Source organism: Myripristis murdjan, chromosome 5 (genome assembly GCF_902150065.1).
Source record: "Myripristis murdjan chromosome 5, fMyrMur1.1, whole genome shotgun sequence".
NCBI lineage: Eukaryota > Metazoa > Chordata > Actinopteri > Holocentriformes > Holocentridae > Myripristis > Myripristis murdjan.
In genome coordinates this window covers 26,172,511-26,191,689 of record NC_043984.1, presented here as the reverse complement: position 1 = coordinate 26,191,689, position 19,179 = coordinate 26,172,511, and the positions used below count along the sequence as shown (strand labels likewise).

Here is a 19,179-nt window from a genome sequence, read left to right as displayed (position 1 = left end):
AGAAACATTTTTTTTTTTTTAGATTGCCTAAAATTAGGGCGGCAGTTGCCACCCCATGCAAACCTTTGATCCGTCATTGCCACTTGAAGAGTTGAATATCTAGTCCCTAATACATAAGCAATACATTTCACATTTAATGGATGATTTTTAATGGGTAATTCAAGTTCGTGTTTTCAACTGATGCAAATTAACTTAAATTAGCCTCAGATCCTCATTTAAAGCCCCGTCTGTGTGTGATGATTGCAGATTCCAGTAGCAGAAAGCTCTTTAGGACCCTGTTGTAATAGTAGCCAGGAGGATATCCCGCTCGCCTCTGGAGAAATCAGCACGCATGCGCTCGTGGAACTATTGCTGCTTTCAAGTGCTGTTCGTAAACTCTAATTTCCTGGCAACAATTTAAAAGTACGACTTTGGCCTAACAAAAACAAAAGAAAACAAAGCAAAAATTAAATAAATACATGAAAATCCGTATTAAAATACATTTCTGATCTAGCTCTTAAAAATCAACGATATATTTGTTTATTAACACACAGCTGTTAAAATACATACTGTGACGTGTGTTATAAATTTCACAGCCTACCAAATAAGCAAGTGAATAAACTGAATTTTGGTCAGCTTACCCATAACAACATCTCTGGTCAGAATAATGGCATAACAGATCATAAAACTAATTATATTTGGGGTGGCTGTTGTTTTATTTCACGTCTCATACACCACAGACTATAATGTGCTGTGGCATTGTGAAGAAGGGAAATTGTACATGAGGCATGTAACTGATTGTTTAATTATTATTATTAAAAAAGTGTGTGACAATAAGGTAAACAAAGAATGAAACATGAAACGTACTCTAGCACTTATTATTATACAGAATGACAAACACTAACATACAACATACAAATACATACATACACACCTACATAAATGAAAAAAAAAAAATACTTTTAACATCAATTGTTGACATAGCTTCCACCATTTCACATTTTCCCATCACATCTCCTAAAACCTCACTCCCCGACAACTCGGATGTCACTGAAAGTATTTTATGCATTAAGCAACTTTCCTGGGTTGCTCATGTGCGCTCATGTCAGAAGTTTGATATTTCCGACAGCACGTGAAGGCAGCACCTGAGCGGCAACACATCCATCGCCACAGCAGCCCTCAGAGTGGGAATGAGATTCAGCAAAACACACGACAACGGTGTACCTGCTTAAAGGAGCCGTGGACGGCCTCAAAACACGGACAAAGTCAGCGGACAGTGAGAAGGAGGAGTCCAGGAGCCGGTAATTAGGGACGGGAGACCCCATTCAAAGTGAGTTTGTCCGCAGAACTGAGAGGATTTAATAAGTGGACACGCGACACACGAGTGGGACCGTGGCAGATATTAAATTGCATCGACAATGGGGGATTAAGCGGCGAAGATGTTAAGAAGATGAGAAAAACAATACTTGCGCTGTAAGGAGTCCCTCTCAAATGTTTGAGCGGACAGGAATGGCTTGATTCCTCGCTACAGGACGACGGTGGGAGAATACTGTCAGACGCACTCATGTTTCTGTGGGAGAGAAAGAAAGTTTGCTGCGCTTGATTCGGATATATGCACTACTTTCTGAGACGCACTGCTTCTGTCTGTTTCTGATCCCAGTCGGACAGACCACCTGTTAGGTGTCGGATTATACTGATCACAATGTCCAAACCCGTGCTGAAGAAAAACCACTGGACCTCCAAAGTGAACGAGTGCTCCGTCTGTAAGGACGCCCGTGGTGACTTGAATGTGCCACTGCGCGGCGGCGCTGAGAACGGAGAGTTCGCCTACATCGGGCCAGTTAATGAGGATGTCGTGGTTTACAAAAGTGGAAAACTAACCGAGGGTGAATTGCTGTTGGAGGTAGAGAACCTCTCGATATCCGGGCTGCCCCTTTACGACGTGCAGACAGTAATAAAGAACTGCAAAGGTCCCGTCAGGTTGAAAACTGTCAGGCAAGGTAAGGACTGGAAGAGGCAGCGGCGCCCTGCAACGTGCGCTCCAGTGATGGTGAAGCCCCGGGGCAGCACCAAATTCTATTAAAAAATCTGACCTTTAATGTGGCCTTGGGTTTCATGAAACTTACATTGCTCAGAAAATACGACTCACATCCTTTTCTGAATCAGTGGGGGTCAGTTTACAATTCGGCATACACATAGCCCACAAAGTAGATTTACTTTGAGTAAGATTATTAAAAAATGTATTCCCTAAAATATACAGAAAGGTGGGAGGCGACGAACAGTGTGAACCAATCAACAGGCCAGTATAAATGTTGTACAGGGTGCTAACAATTCATGAAATGTGAGTCATATTTTAATTGTGTGAGTTACGCTTCGTTAAATTGTCAGGTTTTTTGATTGATTGAATTTGGCTTCTCCAAGTTCTCCAGACAAAAGAGAATGTCATGTCTCGGGGCTAAAGTGATGCACACAACACAGGCACGTGTGCACAGTGTTTATTAGGGCACTTTTTTCCCCCTCTGCACCCACATGAAACGGCCTGAAAGCCTCTGACATGTGAGCCCATTACATTAGCCATCATCTTTTACTCAAAATAACCCGCAACTTTGACATCCGGCACTTAAAGTTATAATCTCTATGCAAGTGTCTAATCCTTTTAATAGGCATACCCTTACAAAATAGAATTACAGTATTGCTGTAAAGCCTTTTTAGAAGCTTGACATAAAAATATGGCAGAACTCATGTAGGAGTTATATAATGTTATCACAGGAGATGAAATATAGGCTACCACAACACAGGATAAGGCCACTAACCTCACTGTTGAGTGGCACAAACACACTAGTGCTAATATGAATAACATTGTGATTTTTGTTAGGGTTCGGCTGACTACTAAAACAACAGACACTAAGCTCACTGCCTGAGCCTCTTTTGTCTGTTTCCCTCAGAGCTATGTGTATTGACTCCTCAGATAGGCTAACCAGACCCAGCAGTCTTTCTAGCAGATAGCAGGAACACGAACATCAGGCCAGTGTGGCTTGCCTGGCCGGTTCATGGTCAGCTTGACTCAGCAAGGCCATGCAGTTTGACACTGAGCCACTGTGACAGGCTCCCAGCATGGCAAAGCAGACTGCTGAGGGGCTGCTCAGAGCCAGTCACAGCCACAGTAACTTCCTAAAGATACAGACAAAAGAGCAACAACTCTTCAAGGACAATTTCACATATTTATAACCTTGTAAACACTGGTGGGGTTATAGCCTAGGCTTGTTCAGCAGCAATACTAGGCTTTTTAAAGGTGCTGTGTGTAATATTTTACCGTCATTAATTGTTAGCACATTAATTTTAAAACATCTGTATCAATAGCATTAAGCAAATGAGGGCATTGCCACATAAATTGGCAGCCTCTACCCATATATTACATTATGTGTCTCTGAGTAGGATTTCAACTCTGCTGTATTGCTTTATGGCACAAAAAATAAGGGGACACGGTCGTTCCAAGGCAAACAGAGGTAAATCTTTCAGAGCTTCTGGCAGAGGCAGATGGTGGAGCAAGTGAAAGGCAAATGGGAAAATCACTTCCCAGCCATTTGTCTTTTCCAGCAAAGTGACAGATAACAGTTTTGACTGAAGAATTAAAGATGCTCTTTGCAGTGTAATGGGGTTTACTGGAAATGTGGTCTTCATTTTGAGACACTCCAGCACTAGCGGCTTCATTGGCTTACGATACCACTACGATGTGACCAGTCACCTTTACGCAGCTCTCATTTGTTTAAGGCAGGGCTGGACAACAATGTGCCATGGAGTCTGCAGGTTCTGCAGGTTTTCATTCCAATCAAAGACTTTTCTCTCCGGCTGAAGGTTTAGTAATCAGTCATATAACCAGGTGTATCTTTTTGTTTGAATGAGAACCTGCAGACTCTCACTTCCTGACTGTCCATGGTCCATCATTGTCCACTGCTTATTTAAGCCAAATGTGTCATGGTAACACAGTTAATTTGTTCATGAGAACTTGATGTCTAAACAGGGCTATTTACAACAACATTAATGTTGTTACACAAAAGTGTAAATGTCCTTCCAGTGTTGACTTTGCAATCAGCTTTTAGTTATGTATCAATAAAAATGAGATAAACTACTGCAACAGTAGCAGCCTCACAGGATATAGACATCCATCACTGTTAGCTATTAACATCTGTAGTTGGTCCAAACAATATGTAGTTGTTCCAGGCACTGTGCTTGTCTTGTTTTATCTACCCGTGTTGGCTTTGTGCCACCCAGTCCCTCTGTTATTAATGACTCTAGACAATATGAGAAAACTCAGTTCTCTCTCTGAGCCAATCAGCAGTCTTGGGGCTCCCAGCTCCCCTTTTCTAGGACCCACCTTGGGACTGCGGGTGTCACCGCCATACAACGTCACGTGATCAGATTCCATTTCCAATTTTTAATAATTCACGCTGTCTGGGAATTTCCCTCCCTAATCAGCCTTAATTGGTGAAATATGCTTGGCAACAAGGGCCATCTGTAAAATCTAAGTGACCTAATTTTACCCAGAGCTTGTGCCATTTTCACAATTTTAATAAAGTGAGATATGAGGATATTTATTGCCCCAGTGTATTGGCTCTCTGATATCCATCATGCCTTCTGTTGGTATTGACCGCCAACATTTTAGAGATGTGAAAAGTGTGATGTCAGAATGTTCCACCACTCTCCTCAGTCAAATCAGAATGTCTGTGGACACACACACACACACACACACATGCAAGGACAGGGCTGATAAGAGGCTGTAACCGATACTACTGCAGCGATTGTAATGTTTACTTAGGGTTTCATTAGGAGCTGTTATGTAAAAAAGAGCAAGATACTCACGCCCTCAGTGCTGCTAGTGCACCCAAGCTGTGACAGGGGTCACTTAGTGTGAATCGATCCAGACAGAGGCTATGGGAAAATCACCGACTGGATCATGTAATGAAGGTTGTGAGAGTGTGTTTCTGTTAGTTTCATTAAAACACACAGACACACTCTGATTCCTGACCTTTTTCAACAAGCAGCTATTGACCTTCACATACAGGATCACCTTTATGAAATATTGTTCTTTTCACAGTTTAGAGTAATACTTAAGTTTTTATTGTCGCACAGAGATGGCCCCTCACAGAAACACTTGTGCTGCTGTGACAACAGCATGCCAGGTTTCACAACAGCATGCTGCATTTACAGAAGGGCATGTTATGCCTAAAGTTGTCAATCAGATAAACCCTGTAAACTCTTTGTCGATAATCTTCATCAGAAGATGACCTAGTGCTCTACATTATGCAAAATGATCACTGGGTAACACCCACTGACATGCAAATGCGCACACACACAGACAGGTTTTACTATGAGAGCAGATTAGTGTTAAGTGCTTGTTATGCTCTCCCCAGTGTTTGTAAATACACTGAGTATGTTAATAAGCATGGGGATTTTTATCATAGGATGTGTTTGTGTGTGTATATTCTTTTACTGCATGACCTCACATGGATAAAGTGGGGACGTTAAACAGTCCATACATATTAATGGACTCTTACAGGGTTCAAACTTGGGCCTTGGGCTCAGATTAGAATCGGTGTTAAGTGTATATCAGGATGAGGGTTAAGGCATTGTGGAGTGGGGAAGGCTAAGGTTAAAGTCAAAGGTTAGGGAATAATTCAAATGCATATGTGTGTTTGTTTGAGGCTGGAAGGAAGGTAGGAACAATTCACTCCAAAATACAAAAAAAGATATTTTACAACTAGAGATGTCCATGAAAAAAATCATTTGATTGTTAAGTGTTACCTTGATCATCCTTAACTATCAGCCACCCACACTTGCGGCTCTACTACAGGCTAGGCTTTGTTTAATTTTAAATCTGAGGTCCATACCACAGGGCACTCTGGCAGCACGTCAGCGTAGTCACCTTACTGTGATGAAATCTGATACTGTAATGTTGCCTCGCTCAGCCATAAATGACTATCAGCCAATCAGCTGACAGCAACACTGCAGACCAAACAATCCCAGCCAAGACTGCCTGACACTGAGTTAACACAGGTGAAAGTGTGACTGCATGCATGTGTAAAACAATCTCTATAGCCCGACAACATGCTTGATATGACTTGTTTATAGTTACCATGGCAATGGCACGGCCTGTTGCAAGGCTCTCTCGCAGAATGTTGTAATAGTGATGTGTGGATAGTACAAGTGAAAAATATTGTTCTGTGGCACTAAAGCAATTCAGAAAAAAAGTTTATGACTCAGCGTTGTATACAATTTGACAGTATTCCTAAATATGGAATGTAAATGGAAATACATTGCACGCAGGCAGCTCTCTGTTCAAAGACACAGGGCTCGTTCTTAGGGCTCAGTTGGTCGTGGTTCTACTGCCTGGGAGCTTTTTAACAATAGCGCAGGGTGTGCCGTCATCATCGCTGCCCATGGGCACTGTTCTGTTCATGTTTATCAGGATCAATTGTATGTTAAGATGAGATTAGTTCAAGAGGGCCGTCTAGTGTGGCATGTGTGGAGGTACTTGTTGTAAGTTTAGGCGTATGATGAATCATTGATTGCCAATTTTATATGGAAATCGATCAAGAAAAAAAAAAAATCCAAAATGTGCATCCCTATTTCCCCCATAACCTTAGTGTGACCTGTCCATACAGATAGTTTCTGTGTGATATGACAAGTAGGAGTCTGGGAAACTTCTAGTAGACAAGCTTCCCTGACTCCTGTCACCCCAAATTGTCTTCTGTCACCCCAAATGCAAATTTGAGCCCTTTCGGATTCATGCGATATCCCAGACTGAATCTGCCTGCCAAGAATGAATGCAGACATCAGTTTCTTGAGCACAAAATAGTCGCCCCAACAAAACTGTTCATCTCTAAGGGCTGCACCAATACAGATTTTCACATGACAATTTGAGCTTGACAATTGAATACCCACCCAGTCCCAGGAGACGGAGAAGTTCGTAACAGACAAGAAACCTCACCAAATGACACAGAAACTGTCTGGGACGGGTAGGTTGCATTAGGAGCAAGTGAGAAAACATATATTTTTTGTGTGTTTTGGGTGAAATCTCCCTTTAAGGAGCCCATGGTTTCCCTAGAGATATTCTGTGTGTTTCCCTAGAGATATTCTGTGTCTCGGTTACCTTAGTCAACAGCCTTTGTTGCGTGCGGCTGGGCTGTCACACACTACAGTGTCTGAGTCCTTTTCACGTGAAACCATCCAACTCTCCTCCCGGACTAATCAGGAAGTGAGGAGCTGCCGTGGAAGAGTCTGTAAAGGTATGGAGGAGACTCCTAAAATGCACTTGCTTTGGCATTTTTCTCAGTCAGGCGCATATGTTGAAGGAGAGAGCCAGTTTTGTTCATTTGCAAAGTGCCAGTGTGTTATTTTTTCCTCGCTGCATCATATTGTAGAGCTGGTGTGATGAATGATGCCCTCTCAGTGGGTCTGGACTCCGCTGTAAATTTCTGGAAGCAGAAAATGTTCTCTCTTTCATATGGTAGTGCAAGTTGTTAACTAGGCCTCTCCCGCTCAGATTTACAGTACTGTAGTGCTGTATTGACTCCAGGCTTTGTGTTAGTGTATGTATGCGTGTGTGTGCGAGAGAGAGATAGAGTGTGAGAGTGAGTGTTTCTGGCAGCGCTTGCATATGGAAGTGTTTATTTCCTCTCTCTCAGCAGGAAGTTGGACACCCCTCCTCACACAAGCCCTTCTTCCACCTTTGTGTTTTCTGACAGCGGTGGAACGACTTCACTTCCTCTCCTAGCCTGGCTTTAGGAAAGATCTCTGGCTTCAATTTGGGTGTGTATGTGAGAGCGAAAGTGAGGGGACAGATAGAATTCACATGTGTGTGAGCGTCGCGCCTGCATTAAGTTTTATTTGTGTTTGTGCGTGCGTCTCGGTGCCCAGCTTAGCTCTGCCTTTAAATACACCGCAGGGACACTCAGTTACCAACTAAATAGACCATGAAATGTTGTCGTCGCACTAATGCTGTGCTTTTTTTTGTAATTCGGCTAAAGAGGTATACAGAGACACACTTATATGCACGCTCTCCCCTCCTCTTGTTCATCTCGGGCCTTTCTCTTCCTGATTAGCCCAAGTGTATCCTGCTTTATTGAGCGTGAATGGGAATCGGTCACACTTGGCACTTGAAGTTACACACTCTGTCACAAGAGGAGAAAGGCCAACTAATTTATGATAGGGAGTTGAGCAGGGTGGGAGAGGCAGTGATGACAATCCCAACCCCGTTCCCCTTTCTTTCACTTGAGGAGTGCTCTTGGCCATTCTCCTGAATTTGTAAGGCTGGGGCTGGGGTAATTAAACATGCCACAGGTAGCAATTTAACGCCAATAAATAATTACCACATTTGATCACCATAAAGAAATACCACCAAACGGATCACAGTTGGATTTTGCAGGAAATCTGCTGGATTGCTTAATGGCACGTTAAGGGATGTTGTTGTACACTTACCAAACAGGATGTGGGCCGCTGTTGTTCCAATGCAAACAGAGCTAAAACTGTCAGAGTTTGTCACATTGACTTTGCGCAAATAACGCTCTTAAATCAGTTACAAAGCACTGAATGCTCTATTATTTAGAAAGCCACTGAAATGCCACCCAACAGCAAGACCAAAAAGACACAACCTGTTCTCCCGGTCTGTGTGTTTTGTTCCCCTCTGCAACTGTCACTTGATGATGTCGTTCAGATTGAACAGCTTTTTTTTTTTTTTTTTTTTTAAATGTGCGAATGAACATTTTTATGGCGTACATTGGCTATTTAAGCTTCTAAACTGGTTTCTATGGCAATTGTCATTGGCATTGGAGTGAGGTTTCCAAGGAGGTAAAGAGATCAAATTGTGGTCCCAGCTGTGTCAAGACTATTGTGTTTTCATAGCACAATGTGTACTTGAGAGGCATTCAAAAGCCAGGCTAATTTTGAACCGGCGTTAAGAAAATCTGTCTTTTTCCCTCAATGTTCAACCCTCGAGGGTAGCCGGGGCAAAGTCATTTATGACGTGTTTTTCTTTGTTTTACTGGCAGACAAACAAATGGTAAGTCCCTTTTGAGTGTTCCAACACAGTGGAGAATTAGCTGAATACCTGAATAGCTGTTTTGGTTTCAGTTCTCAGTGTTACACCATCATCACCAAAGTGTATGATGATGACTTAACAAATCTATTCATAAGGCCTTCACTTATTCCCACATGGTCAGTCTTTCTCTCTGGTGAGCAAAATCCCCCTGCTGGAGGGGCTGTGATGCTCAGTGTTAGCGTCATTATTCTACAACCCCAGAGCAATTTAAGCAAAGGCTTTTTTTTTTTTTTTATGGGGCATTAAAATACTGAAAATAAGCATGTTGTTTTGGTCACTTTCAGCTTTTTGCCATAAAACTTGCAATTTTTTCCCTGTTTTTTTTTTTTTTTTTTTTTTTTTCTGGCCAATCTACCAAAGAATTACTGGCAATGACAAGAAGAACTGCAAATCTCATGAAGACAGTAGCAGTAGCTGTTTGGTGAAATGACCCCAACCCACTGTCATATCAGGAGTAGCTCACACCGCCACTCCTTCATCCTCCATAGTGCCCACCCTACACAGTAGGCAGCTCTCTTCCTTGTCCTGTATTAAGTCAGGAATGGGATAATCTGGGGCCTGAAACACCAACGAAAAGTGTCCATGTTTGTGTATTGTTTGGAGACATGCTCAACTCGTGCAGTAAAAGAAATGGAAACAGAACTCAGACGGAAGTGAGCATCCAGCTGCTGCACCGGAAGCCCTGAAAAACTGTCTGTTGCCCCCAGAGGCTAAATCGGAGCCAGACGATGGCTGATGGGCTCTGAGGTGGGGAACGGGATCATATGCATGCCTGGATAGAGCCTAGCAGCAGTGAGTGTGTGCGCGTGTGTCTGTTTGCATGTGTGCGTGCCACACAGGCTGATGTGGCTGATGTGAAGTTTTCTGTCGGCTTTGTTAAACTCAGACGAGATGTGGTTCGGCCTCCAGCTGGTACAAAGCAGCCATGAAGTGCTTGTGCATCGTTAATTCCACCTCATCTTTTCTGGAATGTTTTTTTTTGCAGCATGTTTTGCTACGTGAAACACTACACAACCTAAAGCAGGATGAAGGCTTATGTCCAGTTAATTTGTTGTCATTAAATGTAATTGTGTGCTTTCTTTCTTTCGTGTTTGTGGTTGTGTGTGGAAAATCTATACACTATCTCCCGGGCTCCTGGAGTCGCCAGTCTTTATTGTATTTTCTCTCAGTCTTTTTTTCTTTTCTTTACCTTTTTAATTATGTTCTGACAGAGGCCCTGGGGTCTGATTACACAAATCCCATTAATGTAAAGTTCATCGGAAGCTCACTCATACACACATGCATGTGTACACACACACACACAGACAAAACAGCGGGGTGTCTATGGGTTTAGATTAAGAGGATTTAGACATGAGTCTGTTGTCTGCTGTAGCAAGCAGACAAGACACACACACACACACACACACACACACACACACAAGCTGCTGGGGTCTCCATAAGTGGCCATTATGTGGCACTCAACAATGCCGCGCTGAGCCACAATGCCCTATTCCTCCTCCTCCTCCTCCTCCACCTCCTCAGCTTTTCTCCTTTCATTTATCTTCTCTCCTCTTTATCTGCCCCCTCTCAAGTCTTCATCTATTCTCTCCACCGTCTTTGTCATCTGAATATGGGAATTTGTGATGGCTCTCATCGAGGGGCAGCCCGGTCTGAACCGGGTTCAGTCTGGTTGCTTGGCTGAGACGCCCACCCCCCCCTCCTCTCTGCTTAAGTCCTCCAAAGAAAGAGTCTTCCAACAAGTCACTTCACAGCAGTTATGGATGACAGTGTGTGACAAAGCATTGCAGGCGGCTTTATGTGGGTGGTAGTCACCATGAAGGGAGAGGTGGGGAGGTGATGAGGTTGGCGAGGGCGCGGATTTGAAGAAGGGGAGGCAGATTGGTAACATGTGCCAGTGTTTATGTGTAGGAAATGATCCTCTCTCTCTGACGAACCCAATTTCGCTGGTGCTCTTCCAGGAAGTGTTTTACTAATTAATTTGTTTATAATCAATCAGGCATTATCACACTCGCGCTGAGCCCCTGTGACATTTACTCTCCACACGAATGTCAATAATGAATCTAAATGTTCTAGTGGTTTAGGAGCCCAACTGTCACTGCACATTATCTGCAAAGAAATACTATTGTTTCTGAAATGTGTGCCGGTATGTGTAATCACACCATGTCTTTTTGTATTGTGCACGGTGTGCGCGCAGTGAAGGTGCCTCCAGCTCTCCCATCTGGAAATGTAGGCCTGCGAGAAGGAGACCAGCGCTTGAACCAGTGTTGATCGAGAAAGCATGTGTGTCCCGTGGTTAGCTGGGAATCGTCAGGGCACCAAATAGCTCCGGTAATCTCTTGTGATGGCAGGGGGGGATATGGCTGTGTCATCAGCGTCGCAGGTGGCCTTCCACTGCTGATGGATGCTCGCTAGTAACTGGTTAACAGCTAAGGACCAAATAATATCATGTGTAACAGCTAGGCTAACCCATATTCTGGAGTCAAAGTACTTGTGCTTCCTGCGAGGACTCTGCATGGACTGTGAATGTGCATTCCCTAAAGCTGAATACACACTGCAGCAACCTGAAACAACCTTCTTTGCCGTACCGTCTTGTCTTGCCAGATTAGTGGTTCACATATCAAATGATGTTCATTCTTTGTAGTATTGTCTAGGGATTACTACTTCATAACCAGTTTTGTTTAAAAATTAATTTCTCGCCTTTTCCCTTTTCTTTGTGAGCTGTTGTCAGCCAGTGCTTCTCACTGTTCTCTAAACTTTGTCTTTACTTACCTCACACCAGATGAGCGTTGCAGACAAAATCAAACACGCTGCTCTGACCTGTTCAAACTGAAGTGACGTCAGCATGTACCTACTTGGTTCTAACATGGAAATTTGGCGTAGGATTTCACCTCTTTCTTTATTTCTTTGTTTGTTTTTCACATGCATAGTGAAGTGATACTCCCCACCCCCAAGGCTTGTCCCTTTTCTCAGCCTCTGTCAGGTTTTCTGCAGCCTGATACAGGGCTGTGAACAAGCAGGCGGACTCATTTCTTCATCAGCACCTCTGTAATGAGTGTTTGAGCAAGGCCATTAGTGTGGACCAGACATGAGTCAAACAGTTTTTATAAATTATTCTTCACATCTATTTTATCCCTCTGGGCATGCCAAATGGGCTTGGGCATGCAGTGCAAAATTATGATGGCCCGGGAGTTTGCTATAGATTGTTTGAAAGTTTTGAAAGTTTTCTGTGATCGAAAATGTGACCGATAAATCTGACACTACCAACATTTTCCAGATGCAGTTAAATAAATAGAATAGAAGTGTGTGTGCGCTTTGGCCTAGAAATAGAACATAAAAATTCAATATGAGCGCACGAGGAACAGCACACAAAAGTCTTTTTCCTCAGTTTTCACAGGCAGGATCAATCCTTATGGTCACTAGTCATTGCTATAGGTTATATAGTAATGTAGCACAGGCTCCGTCCCAACAGAGCAGTGAGTAAAATGTTAACGCTTACTGATTGGATCTTAATTAGACAAGCGGAGACTAATTAGCAAAGACAGAAAAATGGCTGAGTCTTAATTAAGATGTCGCTTGGGATGTGTCTGTGCTTGTCCGTCTTTTCCCTTCTCGACTGGCATCGGCGACGGATGCTAATGGTTAATCTGTTGATGTGACTTACAGCGCCGAAAAGGCCTGTTTCTGTGACAACTTGAGTGCATCCCACAGGTCAGCACTGGCAGCAGACCCGCCCTGTTTACTCTTTCATGTTGGTGCTTTCTTTCCTCTCATGCTTTTTTATGTTAAGGAATACAAATTCTGTGTGATCTGCACGTGCCAAAATTCAACAGGTATGTACATAATCGCAAGCATTTGATCAGGCACTTGCAAGATTGGTTCTCTGAAACAGAGCAAACAAATAATAAATGTTTGATTTTACAGCCACTTTGACATCATTAATGTTTGTTTGTGATTATACGGACAAAATTGATGACATCGTTATAGGGACTGAAATCTAGCCAGAAGTAGTAAATTGCGCTCAGTAAAGGACCTTGTGGTGTTGATACCGTTTCATTGCTTGAATGATCATTCATATTTGGTGACCCCTGTCTTGCTCTTTCTCTCTTGTTTTTTTTTTTTTTTTTTTTTTTTTTTATACGAATCACACTTTGTCACATCATATATTTCCTACACATAAGCCTGTTCCTTACTTACTTTATTAATAGAAGGAAGTTGAAGTTATTTTATTATGAAAGTTCATCTGTGAATCTTGATATCTTCCTTCCTATAATCTCCTTTTTGCATTAAGAGAGAACTACTTGAAATTGGCATGACTTTACCATGGGACAGTTCAGGATTTGACCTGACTGACTTCTTGGTACCTCTCTCTTCCATGTTCCTTTATTCTTTTCCCCTCTCTCTCTCTCTCTTTCAGTTGGTTTCCTTCTCTTTCATTATGCCACTCACCCCACACGTACCGTCCCGGAGTGAATTTGACATTGAGTCAAATCCACTTAAGATCTTGCACTTGCTCCAAGAGCACTTGATATAAATTAGCTTCGATGTGGTATTCTAATGAAAAGTGATCTTAGAAGACGAAGCGCCATTTGAGTGGGAGTCCATTTGCCGCTACAGTTCAGGAACCCCTGACAAACTAGCCAAATTTAGGGTACACTCTCTGTACACACGGTCCGCCTATGCAAAGTACAGCCAGTGTTGCCATCAATCTGTCTCCATGCCTTGTGGCAGCACAAAATTCTGGATACTTACCATTTTAAAGTATTTTAAAAGTCAGGCTTTTTTTGGGGCCCGTCTCATGCAGTCAGGACCGTTACAGTCAACAAAATTAAAGTTACCTTGTTGACACCTGTAGCCAAAAATCACCTGTAGCCTAATATTCCTCTACAGTCTCTATTGGAATTCAGATGTGTCTATGGTAGGGCTGGTTGATATGAACAAAAACAACTTTAAGAAATTTCTAACTAAAAACCTTAAAATTGATATTTTCCCTGTACAATATTGTAGGGATGACTGTGGGTGCTTTCTTAAAAAATTTACTCCTGTCTTTTTGATAGTCCTTAGTAATGTGGATATGATGATCAAGCAGATAGAGACAAATAATAGAACAGCTTTAACAGTCATGTTCAGAAAATTGCATGCCTTTTAGTGTAACGAAGCCCTTAAAACCAGGAAAATACAACTCTCATGCCACATCTTGATATTTTGACACAATCCACAATCCCAGATGATATCTAGTCTCATGTCACAATCTCAATACGATAATGACATATTGCCCAGCCCTAGTCTGTGGTGCTGCAATAGTGATTTATATAGTGATCTTATCTTATTTAATGGTCTCTTTGAGCTTTTGTGGTGCTATAATTTCCCTCTGAGCGCTGTACTCTTGTTGAAGTATTTGCGTAATATCCCTAAAAAATGTTTTGTAGGATTAACACAGTGCTTTGTTGGAGCTGTTTTCCCTGTTCAGCCTCTGCTGAGCTCTCTGAGTGAATCTGATACCCATATGGAAATTGCGACAGACAGTAGGATTATGACTTGACACAGGCCCTGTAGGACTTGTCGTCATGCCTGTATTTGCAGTATATCCAAATGATTGCTAAGCAGCATGCTGGCTGACTGTAGCTGGGTTTTAGAGAGGCCGTGTGAAGCTGAGGCTTACCACATATTGCATGCTGTTGATGCTATTCTCAACCCTTTAATGTGGGCATGTGTTTTTAGCTGTGTGTTGGGTCAAATGAGCATGGGATTCTGTGGGCTGGGCCTGTAATTCCATTTGTCACTTAGTAATGCACCACTCCTATCGCTGGAGCTTATTCAGATCCTCACACACACACACATGCACACACACAGATGCAGGGTTAAAGATACATGCCTTTAGGACAGATATGTAAGCACATAAGCTTAATGCATGCATAGACTTTGTGTAAGTTTGCATGCAGGGGTATTCTCTGTCTGACACACACACACTTACAGACACACACACACACACACACACACACTCATGCATATGGTGATACTGTTTCACTGCACCTCGTAGTGCTCAGGAATGCTCTGTTTACATAGCTGGGATTTGGAGTTGGTCAGTGCAGATCAGTGTGTTTGTCTCTCTCAGGTGTCTGTTTTATGTCACTGAGAGTTTTTTTTTTTTTTTAGGACCCAGTTTGGCTCACACACACCAGCAAATGTTAGGATATACTTAAGTACCTCGTCTAGGTTTTTCCTCTCTCATATGATTTTATGGGCATAGAGACTCATGATTGAAATGCACTTCAGAGTTATTGTCATTTTTGTAGTAAACCCAGGCGGAAAGTTGGCAGTGGGCCCTATTGGGGGAAAAAAAAGTTATTTTTCATAGAATTTTTCACTTCGCCTGCCACTCGCTTGTCTGAAATGGTGCTGTTGTGGTGAATGCACACCCTCATCATATGTATTCTACCTTCCCAGCCTTACACTTACCCACCTGACTTCAGTTGTCAGCAGTGCAGATAGGATTTGGCTGGTTTACACAAGTGCCACTTGCATTCCCGCAGATAACCTATCAAATTAGACTCCATGTTGCAAATGGGGTCCACACTGATTTTTTTTTTTTTTTTTTTTTGAGCAGAATTCATCTTTTCTTCCTTGCTTTGGAATTGAATCTCACCAACAAAGCGCATCACTGTAAAAGCAATGTGCAACATCAGCATGCCTTTTTATATAATCTCTCCCAGACCTCCCCCCCCCCACCTGCCCGGTCCCCTCTTCTTCCCTTGATGTCCCCACACTCTGTGCACCTTGCCGTGAAGTGACAGTTCTTATACCGGTGATGTATTGCAGCAATCTGTTTAACACATAGAGAATCACCTATTTTCCTAAAGACTCATTCGCACAAACGGGCAGAAGATTGCTGGCGAACACAGACGTTCCTCTATGTCCTCAAGCTCTACTGGGCTCCAGAGCTCATAAATTAGACAAGGAATCTAATTTCCCTGTGGGGCTCTTCGGCTCCGAGTGCACATAGACACACTCTGCTTTTTTTCAGGGGTGCTTGATTTCTATTCCTCTTGATGTAAATGGGCTGATAAGGGGACAGTGGGAACTGGATTGTGGCCTAGTTGCTTGCTGAGTCACCGTGGACAAGCACAGCCTTTCTGTCACACTGACTGTAGACTTATAGCTGAGGACGCACCGAGCCTGTTTGGTGGGGTTGTGTCCTAGTGACTGGAGATAGTGCGGTTGTGAAAGGGGAGTTCATTGCAAGTGGTGAATTGGGGTTCCCGGACTCTCCAGGGTGGTGGGAGGTAACATGCACGTTTGAACAATGTTATCACAGAAAACAGCTGGGAAAATGGAGTGAGTGATAAGCGGAGGCCTTTTGAGCCTGTGAGCTCTGCCATTGACTTCTTTCCTCCTTTGAAGGGACTTTTGTTGTTCTCCAGTTCTGCTTCAGATTTCTGTTTCACTATCTCTGACTTTCCATTGCTCCATCCATAATTCCTGTTTATGTGTGCGCGTGTGTGTTTGCTTGTCACTTCCTCAGTCCATTGTGCCGTATCTGTCCACTATTCTTTTTGTTCCGGTTGACATTTAGCGGGGCTCTGACATTTTCTCTTTGTCCTGCCCTGCGTGGTCGGGGTTGGGATACGGTCACGATTAGAGCACAGGTCAGGCGTCTCGATCTCACCACAGATCGCAGTGTAATGAAACATGTGGGAGGAGCGTGTTCCTTTTGTCAGTGTTTAAACATAAATAAGCCAATGAGAACAGTGTGAACTCTGTGATTGACAGCCTGCATACTGGTACCTGAGTTTATCACGGTCTCATCTGACACCTGACTTTTTTTTTTATTGGTTTGGTGATAAGATTGGATGTCACTCTTGCATTCCTTTGCTTTATTTGTTCATACACACTGTTCCCTGCATGTACTTAAAGGGGCAGGTCATCCAAAATACTAAAAAAAAAAAAAAAAGATGTTTTCCCACCTACGCGTTTTTACTGTTGTAGAACAATGGCACGCTGTGTCTGTCTAGCCGCAATTAGTACAAATTTGGGGCAGATGGATACAGCTTTCCAGTGTTTTTGGCAGGAAATTGTTCCCAACAGAACTCCTTTGCAGTGGGTTATGCTGGGTATCTGTGTCATTGTTTTTGCAAAGGCTGTTTTTCACATGTATATTTCAAGTGTCTGAGCTCGCCAAGGGAATACCTCTCTATACTGGGATTAAAGGAGACAGGGAATATCATGACAGATGGAAAACCAAATCATATAAACTGTCTTGGTGTATAAATTAAACTAGGGGTAAAGTAAGTGAGGAAAAAAAAGGTTTTGGGATTTTAGGGGAACTAAGCCTTTTCACTACAGTGAACCTCATTGGTCAAAATATAAAACCTAAATGATAGACACAAATGTAGATTCAGTGCGCTCTAGCACTAGGATTATTGGTTGAAAATATTGTACTGAGATACATTCAAACTTTCAAATACTGCTTGACATGTCCTGCTGGTTGGATGGGTGGAGTTCCCTCCTGTGCAATGAAGAGGAGCAGAGGATATAAGACAAATAGGAATCAACTGAGACTCCGCCCATGGTGCCAGTGAGGTGGTGTGTTTATTACCCTCCGAGCAGCCCCAGCTGGTTTAATGCGTCTGTAGACGGAATGGTTGGAATCCAAGCCGGCCAGTCGGGGCCGTTCTTCATCACATTGACTCACTGCAGTCTGTTAGCTCAAGCACATGCCAGTGACAGGCATGCTTGTTTGAATGCCTCCTGAGTTATTCACAGCAAAAGTGGATGCAGAAAAATGCATGACGATATAGTGGCGGCATTTCAGTCTTCCTCAGTCCTCTGAATTGTTACAACCATAGCAGCACACACAGACTTGCTTGAATGAAAAGTTGAACTCCCAGTGTAAATTTTTCTAACCCTAAAAAAAATGACCCCTTCTGGCGCCAGTGTGTGCTGTGGGAACACCTGAAATAGCAGTCATACTGTCAGCCAGCCCGTGTGTGTGTGTGTGTGTGTGTGAGAGAGAGAGATATGTGTGTGTAGGCACCTGTTCCCATAGCTGAGCCAGTCAGACAGGTTAGGGTGAAACTCCGGCACACCTCCAGTGCACCTGTCAGCAGGTGCAATGGGCGGCGCTCTCCGGCAGAATGCATCAGATGGGTGGGATAAAGATCAGAGGCCGCAGGGCTTCCAGGAAGTGTGACCACACCCACACTGGCCCCTGTTTTTCTTGTGCTTTTGTTTCCTCCCTTGAAAATTTAAATTCCTTGGGGGCCACTCACTAAACTTATAGTTAAAGTGCACCTCAAAGTGCTGGACTCTAAATCAGAAAGCCATATCCGTGGTAGACGGCAATTAAAAAAGATTGATTATCTATCCGACCACAGTTTGGGCAGATCTATCTTTACCCTGGTTAAATACTGTGCTTAAGCACCCTCCATCCCTCCACTCTTATCCTCTCTCTGTCCATCTAGAGAGTGTAAACATGACGTCTGAGGTGATTGGAGTCAGGTGGCCTTTTGGTTGCCACGGCAACGGGGCCCTAAATCCCGAGGCTCCGGCCGTCTCCAGGGACTTGACTGATTACTAAATAAAATCTCTCTAGACACACACTCACACACATACACACACGGACTTGGAAAGCAGTAGATAAACAGTGGTGGGGAGTGAGGAGCGGAGAGGAGCTTTTAGTCTCATGATGTTGCAGGCAGATAACTTTGTTTAGCCGTCTGTGTACGGACAGACCGCATTCCTTCTGTCTCTCTGCACAAACAGCGAGGTACAACAGCGGCGTTGTCCACATCTGGTTGTGCTTGTGTCTTTGCCACTCTCGGTGGACAGACAGTTGTGTTATTTTGCATGAGAATAACATGAAAAATTGCAGATTTTCTGGCCTTCCACTAGGGGTAATGATTCACTCAATTCACAATTTGATTTCATTCTCAATACACAGTTCACGATTTGTTATTTTCATGGTATTTTGAACAAAATTAGAATTTGAAAGAAAAAACATTTATATTATATATATATATATATATTTAATTTCGGAGGCATAATCAGTGCAAATAATGTTTTCTTCTTGTCTTCATAACATTTTAAACAAATGTATCTTTAGACCA

The 19,179-nt window shown here is 43.0% G+C and overlaps 1 protein-coding gene across 6 annotated transcripts in view; it reads left to right on the top strand.

Annotated features, from left to right (window-relative positions):
- Positions 1-1,169: 1,169 nt before the first annotated feature.
- Positions 1,170-19,179, top strand: part of magi1b (membrane associated guanylate kinase, WW and PDZ domain containing 1b) — a 151,765-nt gene continuing 133,755 nt past the window's right edge. For all 6 annotated transcript variants that reach the window (XM_030051245.1, XM_030051247.1, XM_030051243.1 and 3 more), the window contains exon 1: positions 1,170-1,979. In XM_030051245.1, the coding sequence (XP_029907105.1) occupies positions 1,682-1,979 (298 nt within the window). In that variant the 5' untranslated portion in view covers positions 1,170-1,681. The remainder of the gene's footprint in view (positions 1,980-19,179) is intronic.